The sequence below is a fragment of the Carassius auratus genome, chromosome 30 (genome assembly GCF_003368295.1).
Source record: "Carassius auratus strain Wakin chromosome 30, ASM336829v1, whole genome shotgun sequence".
Taxonomy (NCBI): domain Eukaryota; kingdom Metazoa; phylum Chordata; class Actinopteri; order Cypriniformes; family Cyprinidae; genus Carassius; species Carassius auratus.
Window position 1 is genome coordinate 2,171,663 of NC_039272.1, and position 25,392 is coordinate 2,197,054.

General features: G+C 37.1%; 2 protein-coding genes across 3 annotated transcripts; both read left to right on the forward strand.

The window, feature by feature from the left end:
* The first annotated feature begins 8 nt into the window (after nucleotides 1-8).
* On the forward strand, nucleotides 9-11,580 carry LOC113048840 (apoptosis-inducing factor 1, mitochondrial-like). 2 transcript variants are annotated; one of them, XM_026210738.1, is made up of 20 exons: nucleotides 9-224; nucleotides 1,433-1,563; nucleotides 1,995-2,094; nucleotides 2,230-2,256; nucleotides 5,378-5,431; nucleotides 5,527-5,799; nucleotides 5,905-5,970; nucleotides 6,572-6,726; nucleotides 7,702-7,832; nucleotides 7,942-8,032; nucleotides 8,231-8,315; nucleotides 8,437-8,513; nucleotides 9,114-9,222; nucleotides 9,392-9,499; nucleotides 9,705-9,793; nucleotides 9,899-10,039; nucleotides 10,238-10,380; nucleotides 10,457-10,581; nucleotides 10,690-10,880; nucleotides 10,967-11,580. In XM_026210738.1, the coding sequence occupies exons 1-20, from the start codon at nucleotides 137-139 to the stop codon at nucleotides 11,036-11,038; spliced, it is 2,256 nt and encodes a 751-aa protein (XP_026066523.1). In that variant the 5' UTR covers nucleotides 9-136; the 3' UTR covers nucleotides 11,039-11,580. The 2 variants fall into 2 exon arrangements, with proteins under 2 accessions (XP_026066523.1, XP_026066524.1); XM_026210739.1 differs by lacking the exons at nucleotides 5,378-5,431; nucleotides 5,527-5,799; nucleotides 5,905-5,970.
* A 4,151-nt stretch (nucleotides 11,581-15,731) lies between these two features.
* Nucleotides 15,732-25,155, forward strand: glra4b (glycine receptor, alpha 4b). The gene is made up of 10 exons (XM_026210740.1): nucleotides 15,732-16,017; nucleotides 17,358-17,485; nucleotides 19,711-19,778; nucleotides 20,458-20,681; nucleotides 20,762-20,844; nucleotides 20,922-21,059; nucleotides 21,631-21,845; nucleotides 22,021-22,179; nucleotides 24,101-24,205; nucleotides 24,671-25,155. The coding sequence occupies exons 1-10, from the start codon at nucleotides 15,947-15,949 to the stop codon at nucleotides 24,956-24,958; spliced, it is 1,479 nt and encodes a 492-aa protein (XP_026066525.1). The 5' UTR covers nucleotides 15,732-15,946; the 3' UTR covers nucleotides 24,959-25,155.
* The last annotated feature ends 237 nt before the right edge of the window (nucleotides 25,156-25,392 follow it).

A 25,392-nucleotide genomic window follows, 5' to 3' on the forward strand; every position in this document is an offset into this window, starting at 1 on the left:
GGGCCGTCAGCCGAAACCGGAAGCGCTTGTAGAAGCTGTGACCTGAGAAGGTCTCCGGCTTTTTGCTAGAGCTGCACGGTGAACGTGGCTGTTAAATTCCCAACGCTGTCTTTCCGAAAAGCACAGCAGAGCTGCGATGTTTAGGTGCAAGACAGTATGGAATAAACTGGCTCCGCTGGCCCGGGCCTCGTCCACGCTGTGTCTGCAGAATGCGAGGAAATCAGGCAAGTTGAAAAAAGCGGAAGAAGTCTGTGCTGTGGCTCAGCTAATCACCTGTGAACTTCATTTGTAGCTGAACGGTTTGCACAATTTCTATGGAGACATAAGTCCAGGCACCGGTAGAGTGAGGGTCCAGTTTGGTGCGTGCTTTGGGGTGCTGGCTAATGCTAGGGACTTTATTTGACAGTGTAAACAGTAAGTTGAAACTAATGAGACACTTAAATTGAGTAGATAAACACGGTTGAAGTTTCATTCAGCATTGCGGTCACACCGCATATGGAAAACATTCCTCACGGAGTCGCGCGCAATTTCAGGCAAAAAAATATACGTGGTAATTCAGTCAAAGTGAATTTTTTTTGTCACGAGCACACTACTGTGGGTCTGACAGCTCCATGACGCTGTCATTAAACCAGTTATTTTTTATAACAACAGTTTATTGCACAGTAATGACCGACTGACTATATTTCCCGCTTATTAAAGGGATAACGTTACTTGCCAACTAAAAAAAAAAAAAAAAATGTTTGTTTTAAAAATTGTTTGCGTAGAGTTCAGATTTAAAATGTATTGTATTTTATAAAATGTATAAAATGTATTTTTCCGATACAGGTTTTTCAACGCAAGTAACGTTATGCCTGACTCATGAGACCCTAATAAAAAAATCGATTACAGACATGTATTTGTTCTTTGGAAACAAAAGATTATTAAAGATTATTTCCTTAAGTTACTATTTTTTGTTTTATTATAAAAATAGATTTAAAAAAATCCCCCATTAAAGAAAGTCATTCAGTTAAACAATAGTTTCTATAGCAAAAAATCTATTTAGAACAAATTTAGCATCTTTAGAACAACATAATTATATTCTTTTTTAATACTCTATTTAAGGATCACAGTGTAGCCCCAAGTTATCAATTAAGTGTATTTTTAAATCTTTGCAAATATCCTATGAATCACTAGGTTTTATCCATTTGTCAGCAAGACGTTTTTAATAGTTTCAAACATAAAGTATGATAACTTATTCAGAATAGTCATTTTGTTTCAGTTTTTAATTTAAATATTTATTACGCTAAATAATGATGGAACATTGTTTCACCCATATTTTGACAGTTATTTGAAACATTGAAGTATACCCATTACCCGGATGTTGCATTTAATATGCTGTGTATATAAAATCATTTTATAAATATACATATCATCTTTATGTTGGACTTCTCAGCGCTGAGACATGGGAGAAGGTTGGAGATGGTTCAGAAAGCCCAGATGTCATCAGGGCCAGCAGGAGGGGGTGGAGAAAACACACTGTATTACGTCCTGATTGGAGCAACATGTCTGGGGACAGGAGTTTATGTAAGAACCCCTTTATGATTGGCTTATTCATCAGTCCCATATTGACAGTGCACAAAATATTTTTCCTCTGGTAATTGCTTTAAGTTTTACTGATATTATTTTTTTTAATACTATTGTGGGTTGTGATTAGTTTGTGAATAATGTTGATGTTTATTTGCATGAGCATACTCGAAAAAAGTGTCTGTCATATGTATAAGAACATATAAACAACATATAAACGCCATTGCTGTGCTGTGCTCTGTCAGGTTGTTAACACCTGTAGCTTGTTAAAAATGATGTTAGATGTGTTCCATAAATATAACTGTTATTAACATGTACTGTTAGTGTAGCAGACTTTGGTGAGACTTAATTTGGTGAAGCAGGTTAATAAGATGATTCTTAGATTTGCAGAGTTTAAAGTGATTGTTGTTTATTGGTTTGTGTGTTTTAAGGCGTACCGCACCGTCTCCGGGGACAAGGAAAGATATAATGAGCGTATGATCGAAATTGCCAGTAGACCAAAACAAGGGCCACAAGCAGCTGAGGCTTTAGGTAAGTAAATACACTAAACACATGAACACACACCAAATAAGAAATCACTGGTCTCATTTAATTAGGAGTTATCAAGTTGTTCCAACTCATACAACTACAGTTTAAATTAGTGGTATGTTGTCTTTTGTGTTTCAGCTGAAGTTGTGGCAGAATCAAAAGAAGGTGAGTAGTTATTCCACACACTGAAGGTTTTTTAATTTTTTATTTGTCTGTCTATGTATGCACATCATTCACATCCTTACACACAGAGCACTACACTCCCTGTGCACGTGTTGCTGAATTCAATGCAAAACTTAAGCTTTAACTTATATTTGCTAGTTATCTGATGACAGTGTAATTTTTAAATTCTAAACTGTTTTGGAAATGAAGATAAGCACTTGGTATAAGTAATGCAGTGCTGTTGTGCTATGAGGTCGTATGGCTGTGGTTGGTATTTGTCTGTGTCACTGGTGCTCATTTGCGTGTTAACATGCACATGAAGTTTTCTTTATTTTCTCATGAAATAAAGATTTTTGTTTTGCATTTGATTTGACCTAACACTTTTAAAGAAATTTTTAACAGCCAAGCCTGAAAGAAGAAGAGTTTTTATCCAAAGCAAACTTTAACAACCTTCTATAGGTTTTTAAATTGTTCTTTGCAATATATGCAATTTCATCTTATTATTCGTCATGAAAGTAGCAAAGGAAGCTGGCATGGCTTTAAAACACCAAACAACCAACACTGCGTTTGATTAACTAAGAAATAAATGCTTGCAGCTTCATTATTACTTGGTAATTTACTAACTATAAACATGTTTTATTTTTAAAGGGCTAAAAAAAGAAATCTATTGCATTAGTTCAATTCATTCAAAAACTGATGCATTGTGCAAGCATCAAAAATGGTATGAGCTCTTAGTTTATTAATATGGTCTTTATTCATAACAGCTTACTTTTGTCGTCTCTAAGTGAACAGCGATTAAAAACTTAATTTTGTTTGCCACTAGAACTCTACTAAAAATTGTTTTAGCATGCTAGTTCAGTAGATGAGCATGCAACACTGGACTAGTAATTAGGGAAATGTTTAGGATCAATACATGCATACCCTCTTATTATAAACAAATCTATGGTTCTTGTGATGAGTTGTGCATGTAAAATGCATATACACTATCATTCAAGTAAGATCTTTTTTGTTGTTGTTGAAAGAAATTAATACTTTTATTCAACAAGGAAGATGCATTAAACTGATTAAAAGTGACAGTAAAGTATTTTACATTGCAGAAGTTCTATTTTAAAATGAATGCTGTTCTTTTGAACTTTCTGAACAAAATATATCACGTTTCACCAAAAATAAATGGCATAACTTGATAATAGCATTGATAATGAGAAATGTTTCTTGAGCACAAAATCAGCATATTAGAATTATTCTTGAGGGATCATTCGACACTAAAGACTGGAATAATGGCTGCTGAAATAAATTAAATACGTTTTCAATAAATAAATAAATAAATAACATTTTCTTAAATGTATTAAAACAGTTTAAATGTAAAACATGAAAAAATCTTACCAACTGCAAGATTTTGAATGATAGTGTAGATGTGCCTCTACTAATATACAATATAACAACAGGAGTTCCAGATTTGGACTTCAAAGTTAGAATGATATGATGATGTTGTTGTTTTTATTATTATTATCCAGAATGTATGTTTTGTTATAGATCAACCATCAGCTTCCAATAAAACTGAAGAGAAAGTAAACATGTTCAGTTAGTGCCCCGTGGGCTATACATGGCCACCGTTTCTGGTTTAATTCCTCTATACAGTATAGGATTTAATAGAAATAAATCTCAAATGTACGTGAACTATGTCTCATTAAGTTGTGCATGATTTTTGGGACACTGCATGTGACTGTCTATTTAATGTTCCTATTAATTTTAATGCTGTCTGTTACACTCCTAACAGTTCTACATTAAATGCACTTTTGTATATTTTAAATATTTAAAATAACTTTAAAAAGCATCCGTCAGGAATTAAAAATAGCCCTTTTCACACAATTATACCATTAAATTGACATTAAATTAAAATAAAAAAAATGCGCCATTCACACAGGCAACTGGATGAATTTGTCTGTATTTTTGAAAAGGTCCTGTTAACACATGATCTCTTTATGGCAATTTACCAGTAATTTTCCACTAAAGTCTGTATGTGTGAAAGGGGCTAATGTAAACGGTCAGCCATCTTTGAATTGTCCCTGTGTCCTTCCACTTCTACTAATACATGGTGAACTGTCTCCACTGTCAGGCGTGTGACTGCTTTGTTGGTAACTCCATTGAAACTCCTCACCCAATCACCTGAACATCCATTTGTTTTTATTCTAAATTTCACTTACTATGCCTTTTCAAGTTAAGAGGGTAATCTTTTAAGTTTTCTTTCTGCCATTGGGCCAGGAATGGTTGGATTGAGGTGATGTTCTATGAAGTTCTGTCATTGATAGACATGTCTGATGCTTGTCTTGTTGTCTTCGTCATGTCATTTGTCAGTTGTGTATTTGCATCATACTTTCTTTGTCACCAACCAAACATTTCTACCACAAGGACACCACTATTTTCTGTCCTCCTTTTTCCGTTCGTCCCACTAACTCTGTTGTTTTGAAAAAAAAAAAAAAAGCTGTCTTGGCTTGTTAATTTTCTTGCTTCAACTTCTTCATTGATGTTAAAGTGTTTGGAAAGGTTCTTTGATGGCTAGCTTGTCCGTTGTCTGGAGGATCTCTCCTGTCCTCCGCTGATGTTTTGGAGAAACTCTCATCAGGACTTGTTCTGGAAAAATTTTCTGTTAATGCCCAAATTTCTGTTGGACCTTTTGATTGGCACTGACCCATGGACCCAGCCTCATTTTAACTCATTTTTGGAGTTAGATTCTTGGAAGAAGATGAGTGTTAATGTGGAGAAGTCTTAAGAGAAACTCCAGAGAATTATCTATCGTGATAGTCTCAGATGTGCAGATGCTATTTCAGAAGATATGATGATCTTGATGATAGCATGGTAATCCTCAACAAAACATGAAGATCCTGTCATTGAAGATTTTGCAACTAATGCAGGAAGTGGAAGAACACCATGATACATTCACCCATAACGTAACCTTACCTCATGTTTTCCGTCCTACAAATTCTTTCTTGATCCTGGATTTTTCCCTTTTTTCACTGGATGAACCTACCCCAAATGAACCTCTCATACAACTCATCAAATCATGAAAATGTTCTATCTAGAGCAGTGAAAAATGCTAAGTTATCTATTCATAATCATGCTTTAGATGCTGCACCTCTGGAATCTATCCCTGAACCATCTTCAGAGCCAGTTAAGAGTGGTAAGAGCCGAAGAATATAGAGCGGAGGGTTGTTCTGGTGCTTCTTCTTCTGTTTCAGTCAAACTTCATGTGTTTTGCTCATTCTGTGGCATTAGAGCCTGTTGCTGAAGAACCTACTCTAACAGAACCTCCTGCTGAAGAAGTTCTGGTAACAGAAGCTGATGTGGAGTCCACTGAAAGCGAACCTGTTGCAGAAGTTCCAGTAACAGAACCCAATGTAGAAGAACCTGTAGAAGCTTCTATTCCTGAACCCACAGTGGAAAGCCCACTGAGAGAGCCTGTCGTTGAAGCCTCTGTAACTGAACCTGTTGCAGAAGCTCCAGCAGTTACACAGAACGATGAGCCCTTAGCTCCTGTAGTTGAGAGTGGTAAGCTTGATACATCTGCATGGGAGTCCATATATTTTTTACAGAGGAAAATATTTTTGGAAACTGAGGTTAACGTCTTTACTCCCCTCTTACATCGGGATTAAGAAACCGAGCCTACACCTGTAATCATCGCTGAGCATGTTCCGGAGGCTTCGTCTGTTTCTGAGATTGGTAAGAGTCCAGTTTTGACTGGATGGGAATCAGTTTTAACATGTTACCGATGAAGATACAGTTAATTACAGTCTCAGTTAGTCTAGTACAGAACGCATAGCCATTTTTATTTTTTATAAGAATATGAAAGTCAAGAAAAGAAAAGTGCTAGTATTAGTTGGTTAAGTGCTGGCAAAAAAGATGAGTCTCTTTTTTTTTTAGTTGATTTATGAAATATATCTTGGCCTGTCTTAGATTATTATTATTTTTTTCTTGTCTGTATAAACCACATTGTCCTCTCTTCTTTTCAAGGTCTTATATATTTTTCCCCACTCAAGTATTTTGTTCCTTTGAATGGTTGTTTTGTGTGACTGTTGTAATGCTAATGCCTAATGCTAAGGGTACAGGGTCACACATTTACGACCAATTTGCAGCCATGTTTCCAGATTACTTGAGGTACAGCTTGCACTAATATGAATATAAACTGCTGATCTCTTCCCTCATCTAGCGCTGTGTTCCTGAGATCACTTGCATATTCTTGTTCAGATAATGTTATGTGCATTCACTAATTCAGTGTTCAGGTCAAGTTCTTTTTGTACTAATCATCTCTTTATTGAACCAGCTGCAGATTCTAAAGCAGCTCCTGCTGCTGAGCCCATTGAACCCACTGCTGCTCCCTCGGATGTCCCTGAACATGCTCCTTATCTGCTGATTGGTGGAGGCACGGCTTCGTTCGCTGCAGCTAGGTCAATCCGGGCACGAGACCCTGGTGCCAGGGTGAGTCTGAATTATGATAAAACTCACATGGTATTGTAATCATCAATACTTGGAGCAGAGGTTTACTGGGGATGGTTGATATGGCTAAAAAATGTGACCCTGGACCACAAAACCTCTCTCAAGTAGCATTATATGGGTCAAAATTTTTGATTTATCTTTTATGGCAAAAATCATTAGGATATTAAGTAAAGATCATGTTCCATGAAGATATTTAGTAAATTTCCTACCTGTAAATATACCAAAACTTAATTTTTGATTAGTAATATGCATGGGTAAGGACTTCATTTTGGATAACTTTTCAGTATTTCAATATTTCGCAGTCTTTTCATTATTTAGATTTTTTTATTATTTTTTTGCACCCTCAGATTCCAGATTTTCAAATAGTTGTATCTCGGCCAAATATTTTCCTAACAAACCATACATCATTGGAAAGCATATGTATTCAGCTTTCAGGTGATGCATAAATCTCAATTTCGAAAAATTGAGGTCACAAATGTTTTACATCAGTCGATTTAGATAATTATGACAATACAATTCAAATCTTAATTTCTTTGAAATTGAAAAGCAGATTTTTGCTACAAAAGTAAATGTTGTAGAAACCAGATGGTTATTTGTGTTTTTTGACTACTCTTTATGGTTAGAACATATAACATTTTCTTTTTAGAAAGCTTGAGCTTGAGATAGAATGCAGATGTAAATTCATGTTCATTATCAAAAACTGTAACATCTGTAAAAATTGTTAAAACCTAATTTTTGTATGTAGAAATTAATATATTCTGACTGGTTGATTTTTATTCTAATTACCCATTGGTCTTCCACAGTAGCATTAATTTAGATAGTGATAGTTCAAACCACACATATAGTGCCTCAATACCATGGTAAAATTTAACCTAAAAAAAGGTCTAAATGCATTGAAATGCACAAACCCTATAGCTTAATCACACAAATACTGTATTTATATTGTTTGTTGCACAGGTGTTGATTGTAACAGAGGAGTCTGACCTGCCCTACATGAGACCTCCTCTCTCTAAAGAACTCTGGTTCTCTGATGACCCCAAGGCTGTCGAAACACTGCACTTCAAGCAATGGAATGGCAAAGAGAGGAGGTGTGTGTCAGAATTTTCCAGAACACATAAAACCAGACCACACGCTAATGTGCTGGCTTTGTTTCAGACCATTGCTCATTTTTGTGATATTTATTTATGCTTGTTTTAGCATTTACTTCCAACCTCCCTCGTTCTACGTCAGTCCCGCGGATCTTGCTAAAGTGGAGAATGGGGGTGTGGCTGTGCTCACAGGCCGTAAGGTGCGAAACTCTGACATCAGCATCTCGTGTTACTGCGAAGCTGTGCTCTAAATTACATCCACGTGAACAAGTCTAAAAATGATGAAGTCACACGAGAGGAGAAAATGTTTTATGGATGCATAAGTGTGTGGGAATGCGTTGTCCTCATCATACCCCTGTGTGTGTGTGTGTGTGGTTTTTTTTGTACCTGTGGTGTAGGTGGTACACATGGATGTCAGAGGAAATAAAGTCAAACTGAGCGATGGTGCAGAGATCTCATATGAAAAGTGCCTGATTGCCACAGGTAAAATGCATGTATAATAAACACATAAACATACAGAGGTGTAAAATCTATTGCTGACTGTCCTATAAATATATATATATATATATATATATATATATATATCTGTGTGTGTGTGTATTAGGTGGGGTACCTAGGAACCTGCAAGTGATTGAAAGAGCAGGAGAGGAGGTGATGAAGAGGACAACCCTCTTCAGAAAAGTATGTCTTATTTCACATTTTGGGTTTTTGGACAAGCAGAATTAAACAGTAGTTTACAAATGAGATCCTCCATTAGCTGTATGTTAAAGTCATCATGAAATCAAAATTAGAAAAAAAAAAGATTTATCAGCATGCAATACATCATTTAGACAATGAAAACTTACCTCATCAGATGGAGTATAAAGTCCTTCATGGTTTTTTTTCTTGCTGAACATCCTGTTTTTTTGTTTTTTGTTTTTACTTTTCACCATTTGCACGTCAAATGGGTTGTGAACTAGGGTTTTATTTTGACAGAATATGATTATACCTCAATTTACAGTGAGACATTCAATATTAGATATTACATATTAACATTCTATATGGCCACAAATTGTATATATTTTTTGGAAATTGAAAATAGAAAGTCATTTAGTAAATATAGTTCTAATTTTCTTGTGTAAAATATTTAATTCACTTGAAATTGCTCTTTGACGATATATATATATATATATATATATATATATATATATATATATATATATATATATATATATATATATATATATATATATATATATATATATATATATATATATAACCTCCATGTGTTCTTTTTGGTAGATTGAAGATTTTAGATCTCTAGAGAAGATCTCCGGAGAGGTTAAGTCCATTACCATCATTGGTGGAGGGTTTCTTGGTAGCGAGCTAGCATGTGCCTTGGGTCGCAGATGTGAGTCCAAACACTCAGCTGTCATTCATCTATATGTGTGTGTGTGTGTGAGAGAGAGAGAGAGAGAGAGAGTGTTTTGAGGTTCTCATGTTACAAAGGTTTTATTTTTATGAAAATGCTTCTGACTACTCCCTCTCTCTCCTTTACCTTCCCCTTGCACTCTCTGTAGCCACTGATGCTGGTTTAAAAGTGGTCCAGATGTTCCCAGAGAAAGGCAACATGGGAAAAGTACTGCCTGAATACTTGAGTAACTGGACCACTGAAAAAGTCAGGAAAGGTGAGCGAACGAATAAAGGACGTTTGCTCAAGCAGACCAACATTGGCTCAACAAATACTGTGTGTTTTGAGGTTGGGGCGGGGGGTAGGATTACCTGTTTCAATGACTGTGTTTGAGGAACCTATTTTGCTGTAAATGTCCAGATCAGATGTAGGCATCCTGAAAAGCTTAAGCTAACCCCAGCTAATCTTTTGACCACTCATAGAGGGTGTGAGCGTAATCACAGAGGCTGTAGTGAAAAATGTGACCTACAAAAATGACGGATTGGAGATCAAACTGAAGGATGGACGACTGGTGAGTCTGCTTTTCCATCAGCCAGTCATAATCTGGCCTGATCATCTGTATTCTAATAAAAATGTAATAGAGTTAAATTTTTCTCTTTTTTTAATGTTGTTTTAGTTTAAGACAGACCACATTGTGGCAGCAGTAGGTTTGGAGCCTAGTGTGGAACTTGCCAAATCTGCCGGGCTGGAAGTGGACTCTGATTTCGGAGGGTACAGGGTTAATTCTGAACTCCAGGCTTGCTCCAACATCTGGGTGGTACGTAAGCCTGAAGGCTTCTCCAGCTAAAAAAAAAGCCACTGATTACTAGTATTATTACTATACTGTTGGTGCTCAGGAGACCGTACCAAGCCAGAAGATCCTAAAGAATTGCTGGTTCAGTTTTCACAGGAACTATACTGGTTCTGATTGCATCATACATTTAAAAAGTAAGGTTCTTCAATGTTTGCGTTCTAGGCTGGAGATGCTGCATGTTTCTATGACATCAAGCTGGGCCGTCGCCGTGTAGAGCATCACGATCACGCGGTGGTCAGCGGCAGACTTGCTGGAGAGAACATGACCGGAGCCAGCAAACCTTATTGGCATCAGTCAATGTTCTGGTAATCTTCAACAACGCACATTTTAATGAGTTTTTAAATGCATTATTCAGCACTCACAATGTGCCCTTTCCTTCAGGAGTGATCTAGGTCCAGATGTAGGATATGAAGCCATCGGTATAGTGGACAGCAGTCTGCCCACCGTGGGAGTGTTTGCTAAAGCCACAGCCAAGGATACACCAAAAGCTGCAACCGAACTATCAGGTACACAAACATTTGCTAAAATGTAGATCACAACTACTATGGATTTGTGAATTACCGCTTAGAGTGCACACAAAAAACACACTAAAACAACATTTTCTCTGCTTTCAGGCACTGGAATACGCTCAGAGAGCGAGACCGAGGCAGTTGCCGGGACATTAAAGTCAGAAACAACTGCCACTCCACCTCCTACCCAGCAGAAGGAGGATTATGGGAAAGGAGTGATATTCTACCTGAGGGACCAAGTGGTGGTCGGTATTGTACTGTGGAACGTCTTCAACAGAATGCCCATCGCTAGGAAGGTGAGCAGAAATATCACTCCTTCCTTTTTATTCGTCTTTTTTTATTTTATATTTTTAATTTGTTGATTTTGTCTGTTTATTTGTAGATAATCAAAGATGGAGAACAACATGGCGATCTCAATGAGGTGGCCAAACTTTTCAACATCCATGAAGACTGAACAATCATTTCTCTTTCTACTCCATCAAGGGCACTCAGTCCAAATCTATGTGGAGTGAACTTGGGAAAGACACACACACACACACACACACACCGAACAAACACACAGGCTTATACCAGCCTGTCCTCTGCCATTCTGACCTCACAGTCTCTGAGTTCAGGAAATGCCATGCTGACTCCAAGCTGCAAGACGGCTCTGTGCCCATAGATTGTTTAAAACCTGTACCACTCAATTTTCTACTGAGGGAAATCTATACCTGTTGTTTGTATTGAAAATTTGTGCTGTGTGTGGGTTTTTTTTCTGTTGAGGCCAGTAAATGTTTATCTCACTACTTAAATGCATCCCTTCCAAACACCTCCTCGCAATCAGACAGGATATCCACTTCCGTTGAATGCTGCAATAAAGTTGCTTTTCAAATGAAACCAAACCAGATGAAAGACATTCCTCTGACGCCAGGTCGCACAGTGTTTTCTGCCTGCATGATCAAAGCAGCTGGTACAAATACGACTAAATAAAAATAAATTATTTTTAATTATGTCTCAGAATTTGTCTCAAGACTTGGTGCTTGTCGAAACATTTGCCAACACAATAGTATACAGTGATTATTTGGCCAATCCAGAGGTCAGAGGAACTTACTGTACCAACTCTTTCCCAAGTGCAAGACACCCCGAATGCCTGTGTCTGATTTGAGTGTGACCCGAGGCTTTTGAAATACATAGAGAAGATGCAATATGTTAAGGCTCATTAAACCTGTGATTGCCTGCAAACATGTTACTAACATAGCCTTGACCTATTTCCTTATGCATCAGTGCTCTGATATAAAGGTCAGAGTAATTACAAATTACTCTTTCTGTCTTTCTGCTGAGCGATGGACATAGAAAAGATAGCCTTTGATGTTTATTGAAATATTTTGACGTCTCCAAATACAGTTTGTTAATGTTATTATTATTAATTTCATTTTATTTTAATTTATATATATATATATATATATATATATATATATATATATATATATATATATATTTGGTAAAAGAAGCGGCCGATGAGAATAATTAATAGTGCATTGGACTGCTCTAGCCACATTCTTAGTATTTAATTCACTAAAAGTAACCAGTTTATAAGAGTCGCATTCTTTTCCCACAAGGATAAGTTAGCAGAAAGACAATTTTGTAATTTCTCTGTCTTCATGTTGTATAACATTCACAATTCAGGTAATTTTATTTTGTAGTGGAGCTGAATATTATCAGTGGGGAGTGCGATCATCAATCAAAAAATAAAGGTTTTTCACACTACTTTGGAATTAATACAATTCCAAAGTAGTGTGAAAGAGCATAAGCATGTGTGTATTTTCTTTTCACTTAAATTCCGGAGTTAACTTTTATTATTTTTTATTTTTTTTCACAAGGTAATCTGTATTTTTGGTAGATTGCATTAAACTGAGTTCCGTAGATGCACCAGGATGCAGGGACAAAAATCTGTCCACAAAAACAAGATCAGCTGTTTCCGAGATGAACTTCCTCAGGACTGTGATATTCTCTAAAGCATATGAACAGGGTGTATGTTGCTGACCCGTACATACATGCTTCCCCGCTAGTTACTCTGGAGTCAGCCAGTAATTCTCACTTGAGATTGCCTGAGTACCTTTAACCACCGGCGGCGCCAGGGGGGGTCTTGGGGGGTCTCAAGACCCTGCCAAAAAATGCCTTGACCCCCCATTTGACCCCCCAGCCTCTTCCTGATTAAAAAATATATATATTCGGGATAAAGATCCAAAATGTTTCTCTTCAAACTACGCAGAACAATAATAAATAATAATTATTTCGACATTTATTCATGCACTGAACCGAGAACCGTTTCTGTCGGACGCGTCCGATTCGAGAACCGATGAGCTGATGTTACTGCGCATGCGTGATTCAGCGCGAAGCAGACTGACACAGAGCGCATCTGAACCGAACTGATTCTTTTGGTGATTGATTCTGAACTGATTCTGTGCTAATATTATAAGCGTGGGTAAACCAAAGGCTTGAATGAAGGGCAATCATCGCCAATGACGGCATTACATCGAGCGCAAAAGAACCGGTGAACCATTTTTTTTCAGCTGGTTTATTTGATCGAATTGTCCGAAAGAACCGGTTCACTTGAGCACCTGCTCCTTTGCCCCTTAAGTGCCCTTTTGTCAAAGCAAAATTTCCTCCAATTTTTTTTTTGTAATAACATAAACTTTTGTGAATGCCCGCCCACACCCAATCATAATATTAGTACAATTTATTAATAATAATTTAGCCGTAAATAAAATGACCAACATGATGGCCGTTCACCTGACTACGACCTCATCCAACCGGGAAGATTCCTCATGCTGCAAGCGCATTTTTTAATTGCTAGAGGATATTTTCAACATCGTGGCAGCTGGTAAGTGGTGTTTCATTCTCAGCGAAGTGATTTTGGTGTTTATTTACTTATTATTATTTTACAAGAACGATGTGATGTGAGAACATGCAGATACGTTGTTTATATTGCTGTGTGTAGCCTGTAGTGTAGAAGTAACATTAGCGTGCTGTTTGAGGGAGAAAAGTTTCACAGGCATCGAGGGGTCTGGTCTTTTTTATGTTATTTGAATAAACCTTTTATTATATTACAGTACTTATTTATTTTTAACACGTAAAAATAATTATCACAACACTGGTAAGGTTTATTCAGATTTTCTCATTCTCTGAATTATCATTATAAAAATAAAAACAATTCAGATTTTAAATGTGATGCAAATATTTTTTCTACAATAGCAACAGTGTTTACAACAGCAAGACCACTTTAGCCTGTAAACTCAATAATATCTATCTGGAAATAAATGTAAAAATATCAATGTCAATAAAAATGCATAATATACCTGACATGAAAGTGCAGTGTGAAGGATATGAATAACAAATGTAGCCTGTCATTTGTTTACATTGCAAAGGTGTTTTTGTTGTTTAGTAGCAGAAATATGCAGTTATTAGCCATGTCCACTGTATTTTTTGTTGGTTTTCATGAGACCCCCCTTGAAAATACCAGGACCCCCCCATTGCCCCCCCAATCAAAAATGTCTGGAGCCGCCACTGCCTTTAACCTCTGTGGAGACTGACGAAGCGGATTTCAGATTTTATGATTCATTAATTAATAATACTGTTTTCAGGCACGTGTTAATGAGTAGAAATCATTGGAGTGGTATGTGTGTGTGTGTGTTTGGAGGGTCTTGGATAATTACGTTAGCTGAGAGCATAAGCGTGCGTGTGTGTGTAGTTTAGGCATTTGCTCTAATTCCTCCTGAGGTCAAGGCAATGTTTCAACACATCATCGACATGACCGCTGAGTGAGTGATTTCTGAGAAAACTGGGTCTGTTATTCTTTAGTTCAGTTCACTCTGGATTGAAGATACATTAAAATTAACACTGGCCTAGTTATCCACTGTGACTCAACACACATAAAGCTCAGTTGGATTTCTCTTTCTTTCAGTTGTTTTACTTACACCCACGCAAATTATATTATTGTCTTATTTTTCTCTCTCTTCTTTATTTCACGTCTTTCTCCTAAATAGCTGCGGGATCATGTAAAACAGTATGATAGGGAAACGGGGAAGCTGTACATATCGCTCTCAAAAGCACACACTGGTATTCCCATCATTATGGAGACATTCCATAGACGTAATGTTTTTATGCTGTCCAAACAGTATTTTCTGCCCCCTTATCCTAACCCTAAACCTTACCCTCACAGAAAACTTTCTACATTTTTAGATTTTCAAAACACTTTCTATATTATTTATAAGCTTGTTTTTTTTTCATGGGGATCTAAAAATGTCCCCACAAGGTCAAACTCTACTGGTATTACTGTACTTGTGGGGACATTTGGTCCCCATAACATAGTGAATACCAGTACACACACACACGCACCCACACACATCTTTATATACAGAGCAACCTTTACAATGTTACAAATAAGGTATATAAACTTATGAACATTATATTGATCAAAAATCTTGAAAAAAAAAGATAATTTATCATTAATAATATATTGTTTTGTTCTTACTATTGCTAAATAATATAATGTTTTCAGCACTGATACTAAATCTTGATAATAAAAAGTGTTTATTGAACACCAGCATGTTAGAATGATTACTGAAAGAAATCCCAGGAATAAGTTGCATTTTAAAACATTACAATTGTTGTAAAAACATTTGTAAAACTGTATTAAAAGACGTTTCATAATTGCAGCCTTGGTTAGCATAAGAGAAAACATTTGAATGGTAGTGTTATGTTTCATATTAACTGAGACAGTATTATATTTTCACCGCAGGACTATTGACATGAAAAGCAAGAGACATAAAGGTTATTTTAAGTTTTCTTAAGAAATAGTGATGGGTCACATAACCTAAAATGTAAAGAATAATAACAACGAAATGCTGAACCTAAATTCTTGCTGTTTAATAAGCACTTGTTCTGTGTCATCTACAGAATATACTCAAGATATCAGAGAAGGTGGATGGATGGATGCAGTGCGTCTTGGGATGTGGATCTGGAGCCCCTCAGGTGGAGTCATGTCACAGTTGTATATTCTGATAAAAGTCTTTAAACTCTTTCAAATCTTACGCCCTGTTGCCTTCTCTCTTCTCCATGCTAGAACTGCACCTCAGGCTAGCATGTGGCCAGAGAGGAAAAAAAAGAGCCGAAGACCCCCTGTGTAGACACACACAGACACACCCACACACAGACGTCTCTTAGTGTGCCCATCTCAGGATGCGATGTTCAGTCAGATGGCAGTGGAGGAGAGACCAGAGTGCATCGGAATGGGTGCCCTTCCCCTCCAAAACACATCTGCTTACTGAGATTTAGCCACAGGATACAAAGGAGAAAAAGAGAGCAGCCGTGTAGTGAAAGGATGTTTCCTCTGTTCTGGAGGGTCCTGCTGGAGCTCTTACTGGTTTGGTGGATGTTTGAAGGGGTCATCAGGTGAGTTTTTCACAGGTGTGCCATCGTTCCTCACTGGCATCACCATGTGATTCATTAAAACACTTGTAGAGGCTGTCTGTGAAGATTTAAATATAGTTTGAAGTATTTTCACGTGTTAAAACGACCTGTTTCTTCCCTAATGTTGTAATTTCCAGACTTGTTCGCTGTTGTGTGCTCAGTCGTCCGTATTTGGCTTGTGTGTTCAGTTCAGTAGTCTTCATGGGTGATAGGTTTATTTTAATCCCGAAGAGCGTTCTTATGTTTCCGTGTGTGTGTGTGTGTGTGTGTGTTTGTTGACTTTATGTATCTGGGTCTCTGAAGTATGAGGCTGACACATACAGACAGCTCTGTCTGAGGTCATTTTCACTGTTACTGAAATTGCAGATTTATTGAAGTTCACATGATTAGATTAAATATTATTGGCCTGTCTGGAACGAGATGTTTCTTTAGAATGACAAATAAGGGCTTGTAAGTCTCACCTGAGGATGCATTCATTCTCTGTCTCATTTCCACTGCCTGTACGCTGTGTGAGACAGACTTTATTCTTTCACAAATCAGATTTGCCACAGTTCTGCTCACAAACAGACAGGGAAATTGAAGAGGAACTGGACCAGAAAATTTCTCTAAATATGGAATAAGATTCAAAGTGTGTGAGAGAAAGTGCTGTCCTTTTCTCTGCTTGGACTTGGACTACTGGATTCTTTTTAATAAAATATTAACACCTACAACAACCTGCAATTAGGTTTAAGGCAATAAAGATATCACCACTATCTTATCTTATTCTGCAGCCACACGGAGAAACAAACAGCACGTCATGTGGCGAGGAGTTTTAATAAAACATGAGACAGATGTTCTAAAGGTTCTTATTAAAGGCTTTAAGTAGACTCCTCAGGTATTTTGTTAGCAACCAGATTTCCCTCTACCATTAACATTTCAATTTGGCATACAATATTACCAAAGCATTCAGTCAATAATGGAATGATAACAAAGACTTTTGGCCACAGTGAATTTTAACTGAAAGAACTCGTAAAGAGAGCTTACTAATTAATAAACCATGCACATACTCTATACAGTCCAAAAGCCTGCATTGTAAAATCTGTTAATCTGGTCATTTTAATTGAACTGAATACCAAAATGAATATATTAATGCAAAGAGTGTCATTTGGTCAATATAAATGGTGGAGTGAGATCTGGTTGCAAACAAAACCTGAATATAAATTAAAAGTTTAAGGTTTTGAAAGATTGAAATGAGTGGTCTTAGACTTTGGGCTCCACTGTAAAACAAAGACAGCTGATGTAGATATGATGTTCTGATGTGTATTTTATTTTACTTTTCCTAGGTGTGTGTTTAGTAAGGAGCTGAAATCACCCAGCACCAGGGTGAAGCCCATGTCACCATCTGATTTTCTGGATAAATTAATGGGAAAAACATCTGGATATGATGCTCGGATCAGGCCTAACTTTAAAGGTTTGACTTCAACTCCAATCTGCTCTAGTCTAATTTTTAGTTTTAATTTCTATTAAAGAAAATGTGATTTCTCTGAGTATAGCAATGGATGAGTGCATCAAAAACTGTAAAATGTCACTCTCAGTCACTTTCTGTCACACTACCATTCAGAAGGTTTGGGTCAGTAAGATTTTTAAATGTTTATAATATTTTCAAATATGCAATTTCAGATAACTGTTTTCTGCATGTTTTTGAATGAAATTGATTTTGGTAATTAACCAAGAATGACAAAGCCATTCCTCAAGTCTTATACCTTAGAAATCATTCCAATATGCTGATTGGTGCTAAAAAAAAACACATGCATTATTGACATCACAGTTTAAAAACAGCTGTGCCGCTTAATGTCCCCTCTGATAAGCTATATATATCACTAATGCCATGAATGTTAAATCAATAAATAAAATGCTGCAATCAAATATTTACAAAGCACCTGAATGCTAATTAAACCCTGGCTGAATAGCTCAGTCAGCTGTGTACGTAGGTCATTTTACAGTTATAGTCTAGTTCTCTATGTTTGTGAAAATGCTTTATTTTATCATTTGTAATTTGATTTAACAGTCTTTGACAACCTCTTCAAGTGTTTTCTCTTGGAAACTATCTGTTGCTATTTGCGGCTTGTGGATTTCTTTTTAATCAAGGCATTGATGTTCAGTTCCGTGTGAATCATTTATCTAATCTAATGTGTTAAAATGAGAGATGCAGAGGTTTTCGATCAGTTCAATGAATGCATCCATTGCTGGATAGAAGTATTAATTTATTTCTAAAACAATAATATTACTGACCCCATTTTTTCTTTTATTAAATCATCACTATATGTATACACTGGACATTTGGAAACCAAATTAGCATTTTTCTAATTTCTGATTAACGTAATCATGCATTGAGCATATATGATGATTTTATGAACTGTATAATAAAAGCAATCACATGCAGACCATACTAAACACATCCACACTGTCTGTCCTTCAAAGCAGCAGCCCTCAACTATTTTGAGCAGGTTTCTTCTCCACCAGTGGACATGTCAAGAACAGATATTTCATTTTCAGGAGAACTGTTCCTGTTCCTCACCAGTAAATCTCTCACCACTCTCTTCTGTTACGTACTTTCAATGATATCTTGGTTCTTTTTCAGCATCATACAAAGCAACACAGAAGTAAGTAAAACTGCTGTTGCAGCTTAAACTCTGTACATAGATTGTTTTGGCAAGAACTCTGCGAAAATGTGATGTGGTCAGCAAAGAATATATTTACATTCTCTGAACACAGAGCAACGTAAAATCTTATTAAACTATGTGACCCCCCCATGGGTTCTCAGGTCTATTTTTTTACCATCCCCATCGTTCAACAAGAGAAACCCACAGGCATTCTGAGACGAAAACCAACAGAATACGAGACGATGAGAATGATTTCAGAAACATGCAGGATACGGCTGTCAGCTCACGCTAGATCTCTCTCTGTAAAAAGTGTCACAACAGCGTCTGTGAGGGGCAGTTCCTCCGCTGGCATTTCGTTTGCTGTGCTGTCCACTCGAGTGCATGTTAACCCACAGACCTAAATAAGTCTTTTCCGCTCATTCTCTTGCTTATGTTTTTTAACACTGGAATTTCTTTTTTTATTAATACTTTTTCTTCTCTCCTTCCTCTGGTTTTCTCTCATGATCTCTTGCTCTCTCTCTCAGTAGCAGTCTCTGAGCTCGTGTATATTTCATATCTGTTCTGCATCTTAGAGATGTGGCTGTCAGCATGTGTGGAGGGAAATGTCCCCTCTGATAAGCTATATATATATCACTAATGTCATGAACGTTAAATCAATAAATAAAATGCTGCAATCAAATATTTACAAAGTTACTGAATGCTAATTAAACACTGGCTGAATAGCTGTGTAGTTCAGTCTAAGTAAATGGGGGCATTTTACAGTTGTCTAGTTATCTATGTTTGCGAAAAATGCTTTCTTTTTATCATTTGTAATTTGATTTAACAGTTTTGGACAACCTCTTCAGTGTTTTTTCTTGGAAACCAGAATCTGTTGCTATTTGCTGCTTGTGGATTTCTTTTTATTCAAGACACTGAAGGTCAATTCTGTGTGAATTATTCATTTATCTAATATGTTAAAATATGAGATGCAGAGGTTGAGTTTTCAATTTTTAAATGCAAATGTTTCATATTGTGTTGTTCTTTCATCTTTTAGGTCCTCCAGTAAATGTTACTTGCAACATTTTTATCAACAGCTTTGGTTCCATCACAGAGACCACCATGGTACACACACACACACACACACACACACACACACACACACACACACACACACACATACATTATCCATATAGTCATATCTCCTAGGGAGAATTTGTCAGTTTGCATTAAACTAATGACCATTAAATTTACACATTACACGGGTTTAGAGTTTGAGGAATCCACACACACACACACACACACACACACACGCACGCACGCACACACAGACACACACACACAGACACAAACACACACACACACACACACACACACACACACACATACGCGTGCGGCACATACAGTATATTTACATGGGAAGGATGCCTACACACATAAAGCTTATCAGAAATATGTTTGGTCTAGAATGTACCAAAATACACTGTTCAAAACAGAGTTAAAATAATCCGAATCAAGCATGAAGATGACAATCAGACTGAGTTTTATGAATTATAGATTTTTAAAGCTATTAAGAAGTTAACTGACATTTTAGACACAATTTGGCAACCATAATTAACACAGGCAAGTGGAGGGATATGGAAAGGTCCAGTGCTGTTACATCAATGAAGTCCACTAACTTGTGATCAATAAATAAGTAAATAAACAGTGGACTGTACATTAACATCTGTCATGTTTTAGCAAATGCCTTTGCTTCAGCTGCTGTGAAAGTGCCCTGCTGTATTTCTGAACACTAACTTCTCAGGATTATCGGCTGAACGTTTTTCTACGGCAGCAGTGGAATGACCCACGGCTGGCTTATAAAGAGTATCCAGATGATTCCCTGGACCTGGACCCATCCATGCTGGACTCCATCTGGAAGCCAGACTTGTTCTTCGCCAATGAGAAAGGCGCCAACTTTCACGAGGTCACAACAGACAACAAACTGCTGAGGATTTTCCAGAATGGAAACGTACTGTATAGCATCAGGTGTGATATCACCCCCTATATATGAATAATCATTCCAAACCAATACATGAATGATCATCCAAAATATCTCTCTCTTTCAGACTCACTCTGATTCTGTCGTGTCCTATGGATCTGAAGAATTTTCCAATGGACATACAGACCTGCACCATGCAGTTAGAGAGCTGTAAGACCATCAGCCGATCTCACGCTTATCTTATTTCTCTTTTATATGCTCATTATTCTCTGTCTTTCTCTCTCTAGTTGGCTACACTATGAATGATCTGATATTTCAGTGGTTGGATGAAGGCCCAGTGCAAGTGGCTGATGAACTTGTGCTGCCCCAGTTTGTCCTGAAAGAGGAGAAAGATTTGGGATACTGTACAAAACACTACAACACTGGTATGCTATTGCAATTCCACCATTATACCTTTTTTTTATTTTTTTTTTATTGATTTTACAATCAGTGTTGAGTGTATGCATTACTAAGCTTACTCTAACTGAATTACTTTTTTTATTTTTTTTTTTAAGTTGAGCAGGGAATTACTGCAATTTTATTCATTACTTCTAATGTAATTGCATTAAATACTTTATAGACTGTAGAACAATTCTATTTAAAACAATAGTTGATTTAACATCAAAAGAGGTTCTTATAATGTTTCTATGCAAGGTGTTTGGAATCGTTGCCATTTTGGGTAATTACTTTTTGATTACTTTTGACCTCTCTTGTTTTCACATGGATTTAAATAGGATCATCTTATACTATACTGACATAAAAATACAAAGAGAAGGAAAATAAATTCCATTTATTGTTATTAACAACATGAAGTGCATTAAACATTACATTTATTAATTTTTGGAATTTGATTATGTGATATAGATTACATGTAATAGGTACTATCCAGCTCTGTTGGTTAATACAGATGACATGCATTTATTTCCGCTGTCTAACATGATTGCATGTTTGACCCAGGTAAATTCACCTGTATAGAGGTGAAATTTCATCTGGAGAGGCAGATGGGTTACTACCTGATCCAGATGTACATTCCCAGCCTCTTAACTGTTATCTTGTCATGGGTCTCCTTCTGGATCAACATGGATGCCGCCCCGGCCCGTGTTGGCCTGGGCATCACTACAGTTCTCACAATGACGACACAGAGCTCTGGATCCAGAGCGTCACTGCCTAAGGTAGGAATCTACTTTATCTATCCAAACATCCACTTTCAGTCATTATTTAATCCCACTGATGTTGTTCCAAACCTGCATGTTTTGTTAAAATTGTTTTTTGTTGTTGACTGACAGTATTTGACAGATGAAATCTTTTTTGTTAAATCCTGAATATTCTTTGTGTGCATGCATGCAGGTGTCCTATGTGAAGGCCATTGACATCTGGATGGCAGTGTGCTTGCTGTTTGTCTTTGCTGCTTTGCTGGAGTACGCAGCAGTTAATTTTGTCTCTCGGCAACACAAAGAATTCTTCAGACTGAGGAGAAAACTGCGGGAAGAGCAACGCTATAGAGCTGTGAGTGTCAGTCTGAAGCTTTCCTCTGTTATAAACACGCAACATGCGTTGAGTGCCCTTAAGATACTATACAATCACTGTGTGCCTGTGATCTTTCATGAGAGCAGTCTGCTGGCCCCTTCAGAGCAGCGAGGGAAGGTCAGCGATGGCATAAAGCCATGTCATGAATATTGCACCGAGTAATACTGTTCTTTCCACACACGGAATGTGGGACAACACGAATGGGAAGAAGGTGAAAGAGCTGCAGGATTTTAAATCTGGAAAATGTCCCAGTGAAGCAGAATACTAAATTAGCTTAGCTGAACTGATAAATTAAACATTATTTCTATTTTACCATATGGAAATGCTAAAACAGTTATTGTATTCAAACAGGTTTTCGGAACCTGAATCTGATTGGTTGACAAGGCAGATGGCCCTGCTCAAAACTCACACCATTTATTGATTCATTGTTGATGGGTCAAACTGGTAATATCTACTTTTGTGTTATCTTACTTATGTGTTTGATAAAAAAATACAAACCCTTAAGAAAAACATCCAGATGCATTATACTAATGAGAATAGGGTGAGGGTAGTTGTGCTTGTCATGAAAATTTCGCAGTGCACTTTTAATGGTCCTATAAAAATAGTCTTCATTTTCTTGATGTAACACAAAGATTCTTGTTTTGGCGTTGGATTTTTTAGCTGTATTATGACCCAGACATGCTCTTTGTTTGCCTGGAATAGACGACTATTCCCAGACTCCTCTCAGGAGTTTTTGTCAGCAGAAACTGCAGTTATTTCCCTATCTTTACTCCTAACCAGCTAGTTGAGAGAGAATCGTGGCTTTCTTTTGGACACAGCAGAAACCGTCCTGCCACAAAGAGCAGAGAGAATAAATATTATACTATCCTGTCCTATTCCATTCCTCCTCCATCGCCCAGCAGGGCAGGCTGTGTGTGTGAGAGAGACCCAGTGGGTGAGTTGGTGGCGCTGTGCCCCCTCATTTGCCTTAGGCATGCTCTTAGGCATGTAACATTCAAACATGCTTACACACTACTGCACTCAAGCTTTTAGGCACAATGTGCATATAAAAACACATACACCTCATTATGCATGTGGTGTTAGCCACATACATACAGCCACATACACACACACACAATCTGACTAACTGTTTGGTCACAGGCAGAATGGTGCAGTAGGCTGTCTGATCTCATGTGCACTAAGTCACATAAAGCAGCGACCTGTACACAATGTGATTCAACACAAACACACAAATGCACCTAACTGACTGGATCTCATTCTCAAAAAGCATCTTTTACCTAAGGAACAAATACGCTGTCAGTGCTAATATCACACACACACACACACAGACACACACACACACATTGAAAATATCACGAAGAATAAGTAACCTGGAAAAAAAGGGAAGACTGAAGAAAGCTGGGACAAGAAAGGAAGACAAAGTAAAAGAAAACAGCTGAAACTGACAAAAACATATTTAGACTTATTTTCATGTAGAAAATATATTTTATCTTAGTAAATGCATTGTTTAAAACTAAACTAAAAAAACTAACAAAAATATGTTCTAAGAAAATGTTGCTAAAATTCCCAATAAGTTATTAAAAAGGGTATAATATTTTGTGGTAACGTCTGAGAACAGGTAGCTTTGAATGACCATTCTATTAACGTTTCTGGAGAAACATTTGTTCCTAACTTTGAGAAAAGCTTGCCATAATGTCAGCCGAATGTTCCGTTATGTGATAGTTCAGAATAAAGATATTACTGTAGAAATGTGCGTGCCCACTAGAGATTTTTAAGGTACAGTGTGACCCCATTACAGAGAAGCCGGAGAGGTCTGTTGAGGAGTGCACTGGAAGAGAATATTATGCTGTTTAAATAAATGATGACTCTTTTTAAATAAGTGTCTTTGTATTGTCTTCAGGCATCTGGTCAGGCTGGAGGAGCAGAGATGAAGAACAAAAGCAACAATGTTACGAGCAGTACGCCGAGCAGAAGCACACAACGCCACTGCAGTGCCTGTGCACGGGTATATGCACCCCCCAAAAAACACTCCTGCCATTACAATACTTGATTCTGATTCGTCATTCAAACAAAAACATCATTAATAGAATAAAAGAGCTGGATTTAAAAAAATAAAAAAATATATAGTGAAAAAATTTGAATTGTGAAAGACAGCTAAATATGTTAGTTAAGGGGCCCATAGAAAATGTTTCTTCATATACATATATTAGAATGATTTCTGAAGTAAGTTAAAGCTGGCTACTTGAAATTCAGATTTCCCATTGCTTGCATAAAGGATTAAAAATATATAACATTTAAAATAAATAAATAAAATTGTAATGATATTTTGCAGAATTACTGATTACTGCATTTTTTTTATAAAATAAGTAGTGAATAGTGAACATAAGAGACTTTGGAAACATTAAAAAATACTGTCGACCCTAAACTTTTGAACATATGTTCATATATTTTGTGGTGATGTTTCCTTCAGGAAGAGCAGTTAGACTCACAGAGCCAGGACTTGTACTTCACGGGATACGGGATGGACAGCTGTCTGTCTGGGGATGGGCCTCTCTCTGAGGCTGCCTCCATGTTTGTGGGCCTGCCGCCCGGCCACGTTCTGTTCGAGATCCGCCGCCGCTTCGTGGAACGAGCCAAGCGGATCGACACCATCTCACGAGCCGTCTTCCCCCTCAGCTTCCTCGTTTTCAACGTCTTCTATTGGATCACGTACAAAGTTCTTAGAAATGAGGACATTCACCTTGCCCTGCAACCCTGATTCCTTTTAAGACTTCTGAAATCCCAGTATCCCATTTTGTGTGCCCATTTAAATCCAGTGTGAGGAAGAGATCCCTTATCAAGGACGTTTAAAATCACTCCAGTTGAGGAAAGGTGCAACACGTTCTCTCTGCTCGAGTGAACATATATGCATGTGTCTATGACCACTTTTGAAAAGATCTAAACCTTTAGTTTATATGCAATGGCTGAATCCCTCCTGACCTTTGAGATGCAAGTTTTTTTCTCTCACTGAGCAAACTTGTTTGTCTATTATTAAAAATAAATGTTCTAAACAAAGGGTTTGTTTGGCAGCCTTTTTCCTCGTCATGTATGTACAAGTATTCACATAAATAAGGAAGACATGAAATCTCAAAAGTACATTTGCATTTTTATCCAAAGTGACTTAAAACTGAGAACAATAATAATGAGAGAACA

Excerpts from the sequence above, each read along its gene's own strand:
- LOC113048840 (XM_026210738.1), top strand. The coding sequence starts at position 137 with ATGTTTAGGTGCAAGACAGTATGGAATAAACTGGCTCCGCTGGCCCGG. Across the intron at positions 5,800-5,904 it reads AGCTCCTGTAGTTGAGAGTG|AAACCGAGCCTACACCTGTA; the intron begins GTAAGCTTGATA and ends ATCGGGATTAAG. Across the intron at positions 8,316-8,436 it reads AAAGTGCCTGATTGCCACAG|GTGGGGTACCTAGGAACCTG; the intron begins GTAAAATGCATG and ends TGTGTGTATTAG.
- glra4b (XM_026210740.1), top strand. The coding sequence starts at position 15,947 with ATGTTTCCTCTGTTCTGGAGGGTCCTGCTGGAGCTCTTACTGGTTTGG. Across the intron at positions 17,486-19,710 it reads GATCAGGCCTAACTTTAAAG|GTCCTCCAGTAAATGTTACT; the intron begins GTTTGACTTCAA and ends TTCATCTTTTAG. Across the intron at positions 19,779-20,457 it reads CCATCACAGAGACCACCATG|GATTATCGGCTGAACGTTTT; the intron begins GTACACACACAC and ends CTAACTTCTCAG.